Source organism: Sinocyclocheilus anshuiensis, unplaced genomic scaffold, assembly GCF_001515605.1.
Source record: "Sinocyclocheilus anshuiensis isolate Anshui unplaced genomic scaffold, SAMN03320099.WGS_v1.1 scaffold1975, whole genome shotgun sequence".
Classification (NCBI taxonomy): domain Eukaryota; kingdom Metazoa; phylum Chordata; class Actinopteri; order Cypriniformes; family Cyprinidae; genus Sinocyclocheilus; species Sinocyclocheilus anshuiensis.
The window spans coordinates 7,848-12,923 of record NW_015549690.1 but is presented as its reverse complement, the minus strand read 5'-3'; the positions used below and the strand labels follow the sequence as shown (position 1 = coordinate 12,923).

Below are 5,076 nucleotides of genomic sequence, written 5' to 3'. Positions count from 1 at the left end.
CCTCACTTCAACCACAAAAGACTGCTTTGTAAATAATTTTCCTGACTTGTCTCAGTTCCTCAGCATATCCGATAGCTCCGAAAAACTTGATGTTGTAACAGAAACTATGGACTCTCCCTTTTCTAGCACTTTAGATATGGTTGCTCCTTTACACTTAAAGAGATTAAGGAAAAAAGTCAGACAACGTGGTATAATGAGCACATTTGTGCCTTAAAGAGAGCACCCCAGAAAATGGAGTGCAGCTTGAACAAAACAAAACTATAGGTATTTCATGGAGGATGGAGGGAAAGTACTTCTACTTTTAGAAAAGCTCTAAAAACTGCAAGATCTGCTTACTTCTTTTAGAAGCAACCCCAGGCGTTCATTCAACACAGTGGCTAAATTAACGAAACCTAAAGCATCAACAGATGCAGACATTTCCCAACAACACAGCAGTAATGACTTTATGAACTTCTTTACTTCCAAGATCGATACTATTAGAGATTAAATTCTAACCATGCAGCTGTCAGCTACAGTATCACATCAGATATAGTGCTATATATATATATATATATACTATCAGCTATATCAGCTATAGTGTACTATAGATCCCCTGAGGAACAATTCCACTCATTCTCTGCTATAGGAGAGGAAGAATTTTATAAACTTGTCAAATCATCAAAACCAACATGTATGATAGACCCTATTCCATCTAAGCTACTAAAAGAGGTGCTTCCAGAAGTCATAGATCCTCTTCTGAATATTATTTATTCATCAATGTCATTAGGATATGTCCCAATATCCTTTAAACTGGCTGTTATTTTATTTACTTTCATTAAAAAAACTGATTCTAGAGAATCAGTTAATTACAGACCAATCAACAAACACAACCCCAGGCATTTATTCAATACAGTGGCTAAATTAACAAAAAACAAATAAATAAATAAAGCATCAACAGGTGCAGACATTTCCCAACAACACAGCAGTAATGACTTTATGAACTTCTTTACTTCCAAGATCGATACTATTAGAGATAAAATTCTAACCATGCAGCTGTCAGCTACAGTATCACATCAGATATAGTTATATATATATATATATATACTATCAGCTATATCAGCTATAGTGTACTATAGATCCCCTGAGGAACAATTCCACTCATTCTCTGCTATAGGAGAGGAAGAATTTTATAAACTTGTCAAATCATCAAAACCAACATGTATGATAGACCCTATTCCATCTAAGCTACTAAAAGAGGTGCTTCCAGAAGTCATAGATCCTCTTCTGAATATTATTTATTCATCAATGTCATTAGGATATGTCCCAATATCCTTTAAACTGGCTGTTATTTTATTTACTTTCATTAAAAAAACTGATTCTAGAGAATCAGTTAATTACAGACCAATCTCAAATCTCCCTTTTCTGTCAAAAATGCTAGAAAAGGTAGTATCCTTCTTAGAGAAAAATGGTATCTGTGAGAATTTCCAGTCAGGATTTAGACCGTATCATAGTACAGAGACTGCTCTCATCAGAGTTACAAATGACCTGCTCTTATCAGCTGATTGTGGTTGTATTTCTCTATTAGTGCTACTGGATCTTAGCACTGCGTTTGACACTATCGACCACAACATTCTGTTGAGTAGACAACAAAATTATGTTGGCATTAATGTAATTGCATTGTCATGATTCTTACTTATCTGACCGTCATCAATTCATAGTAGTGAATGGAGAGGTATCATATTGATCACAAGTACAGTATGGAGTACCACAAAGCTCAGTACTAGGACCACTGCTTTTTATGCTTTACATGCTACCCTTGGGAGATATCATTAGGAAACATGGTTTTAGCTTTCACTGTTATGCTGATGATTCTTAGCTCTATATTTCTTCGCAGCCTGACGATACATACCAATTCGCAAAACTAATAGAATGCATAGTTGATATAAAAAACTGGATGACTAGTAATTTCCTAATGCTAAATTCTGAAAAAAAAACAGAGGTGTTAATTAACTGACCAAAAACCTCTGCATGTAATAATCTAGAACACTGTCTAAAACTTGAAGGCTGTGCTGTCAATTCTTCGTCATCAGTTAGGAACCTAGGTGTGCTATTTGATAGCAACCTTTCCTTTGAAAGTCATGTTTCTAGCATTTGTAAAACCGCATTTTGCCATCTTAAAAATATATCTAAATTATGTCCTATGCTCTCAATGTCAAATGCAGAAAAGTGAATTCATGTGTTCATGACCTCAAGGTTAGATTATTGTACTGCTTTATTGGGTGGTTGCTCTGCGCACTTAATAAACAAACGCCAGCTGGTCCAAAATGCAGCAGCTAGAGTTCTTACTAGAACCAGGAATTATGATCATATTAGCCTGGTTCTGTCAACTCTGCACTGGCTCCCTATTGAACATCGTATACATTTTAATATTTTGCTAATTACTTATAAATCCCTGAATGGCCTCCTCAGTACTTGAGCGAGCAAAAATCACATTATAGTTCTTCATATCCACTGCAATCTCAAAACTCTGGCCATTTGATAATTACTAGAATATCAAAATCAACTGTGGGTGGCAGATCCTTTTCCTATTTAGCGCCTAAAGTCTGGAACAATCTACCTATTGTTTGGGAGGCAGACACACTCTGGCAGTTTAAAACTAGATTAAAGACCCATCTCTTTAACCTGGCATACACATAACACACTTATCACATTTCTATTATTCAAATCCGTTAAAGGATTGTTAGGCTGCATTAATTAGGTCAACCAGAATCAGGAACACTTCCCATAACACCCAAGGTACTCATTACATCCTAAGAAGAATGGCATCTACACTAAAATTAGTCTGTTTCATTCTTATTCTGAGGTCACTGTAGCCACCAGATCCAGTACGTATCCAGCCCAGATGGTGGATCAGCACCTAGAGACGACCTCTACAGCCCTGAATGTCAGCGGAGACCATGTCAACTAGATGAGCCCCAGAGACAGATCCCCTGCGAAGACATCGTCAACTAGACGGCTATCGGGACAAGACCACGGGAACCAGTCAAGTCCTCTGCACAATCTGACCTGTGTTGCAGCCTGGAAATAAACCACACCATGCTGGTTTTGTCTGGTCAGAGGAGAACTGGTCGACAGTCTCCCCACTTCTCATGACTCCAGGACTGAAAAGTAGAATTGGAGAGCACAATTAAAACACTTAGAAGAGAAAGCCAGAGAGGATAATTTTGAGTAAATAATAGTTTTCACATGAGGTGTGACTGGAGAGATATGTATTACACTTCTGTTTAAAGGAACAATTCATTCAAAATTCATTCAAAATTCTATCATTATTATCTCACTCTCATGTCGCTCCAAATCCATATGCTGTTTTTTCAATAAAGCATAAAATGGGAAATTTTGAAAAAGAATTGCACAGCTTAGCAGTACATTTATCAAAATAACAACAACAACAACAAAAACACTATGGAAGCACTACATTCCAAGTAACTGTTCAAAAGTTTGAAGTCGGTAAGATTTTTTTAATGTGTCTAAAAGAAGTCTCTTATGCTCACCAAGTTTGCATTCATGTGATCAAAAATATAGTAAAACAGTAATATTGTAAAATATTTTAAAATGTATTCCTGTGATGGTAAAGCTTTCACGTGATCCTTCAGAAATCATTTAATAAGCTGTTTTAGTGCTTAATGAATATTTCTTATTGTTGTGCTGCTTAATATTTTTGTAGAAACCACATTTTCTGATGAATATAAAGTTTAAAAGAAAATCATTGAAATACATTTTTTGTTACAGTCTTTACTTTTACTTTTGATCAGTTTAATGCATTCTTGCTGAAAAAAAGTATTAATTTCTTTAAATATCTTACTGACCCCAAACTTTTGAATGGTAGTCTATTTCAAAGCCGTATCATAGCTACAACGTTAACATCAAATGAAGCTTGCATCTAGCCAGGGCTAATGCTGTAAACTTAAACTAAAATCTAAATAAATAAAATTGTTACTCAAAATTGTAATTACATTTCTCAAAAAAACAAAACTGCATCTAGCCTCTGTCCATCAATCAGCATGATGAAGTCACTACAAGCTGTTGCGTTTTATGAACTGTGTACAAATTCTTCGAATTTCTCATTTGACACTCCACAGATAAAATAACAACAAAAGGGTTTAGAACAACATGAGAGCAATCAATTGCCTTTAATTACAATAAACAAACGTGAGCATAAAATGTTGTAGATTACCATGAGAACAGCTGAAATCTTCCCAGAGAGCAGCTGGAAAAGGGTTTGCAGAGGGTCACTAGGAGCCAGACTGCATATAAACCTGTCAAACACATACATAAATATTCAGTCTGCTATGACATAGACATATGTTTGCTTGCACTGGTCGATGTCCCTCTGGTAATGGCAGTGTCAATCATCTTTTGCAGTGCTACAAACCTGCTAAGCATTGTGTTGTAGGATCTTCTGTCCATTTTGCTGGCCAGAAATAAAGCATGACCCCAAAAGACCACTTTGCATGGCTGACTCTAGCGCTTCCTGCAAGGAGGGGAGAAGTGGGGAGAAAAGATCAAACAACTGAGATCTGAAAAGATTGTTACAAGTGAGGCAAGGCACTGAACACTGTTTAAAAAGAAAAATAAATCATATTAATAAATAAAAATTAAAAGCTTTTAGCAAATATATACTACAATTCAAAAGTTTGAGGTCAGCAAGTTTTTTTCTTTTTTTTTTTTTGAGAAATACAGATTGCTTGAGCATCACAACAGCATATTAGAATGATTTCTGAATGATCATGTGACACTGAAGACTGGAATAACAGCTGTTGAAAAGAAACAGCTTTGTCATCAGAACAAGAAAATTTAATTTTTAAAAATATCAAAATAGAAAACAGTTATTTTAAATTGTAGTAATATTTGCGGTTTTGCTATTGATCTATTTTGAATTTAAAAAATGCAGCCATGGTAAGCATGAGAGACTTCTTTCAAAAACATTTTTAAAAATCTTACCAACCCCAAACTTTTTAACAGTATTGTACATATATACAGGGTACAATGTCCTTCTCTTATAAGAAATGGATTAAAACACAAACACACACATATTTA

General features: G+C 35.2%; 1 protein-coding gene across 1 annotated transcript in view; it reads right to left on the bottom strand.

Moving 5' to 3' along the window:
• Positions 1-5,076, bottom strand: part of LOC107660465 (protein transport protein Sec16B-like) — a 23,576-nt gene that overhangs the window by 11,087 nt on the left and 7,413 nt on the right. Inside the window, 3 exon segments of the mRNA XM_016449770.1 lie at positions 4,214-4,295; positions 4,412-4,476; positions 4,478-4,510. Coding sequence (XP_016305256.1) covers positions 4,214-4,295; positions 4,412-4,476; positions 4,478-4,510 — 180 coding nt within the window.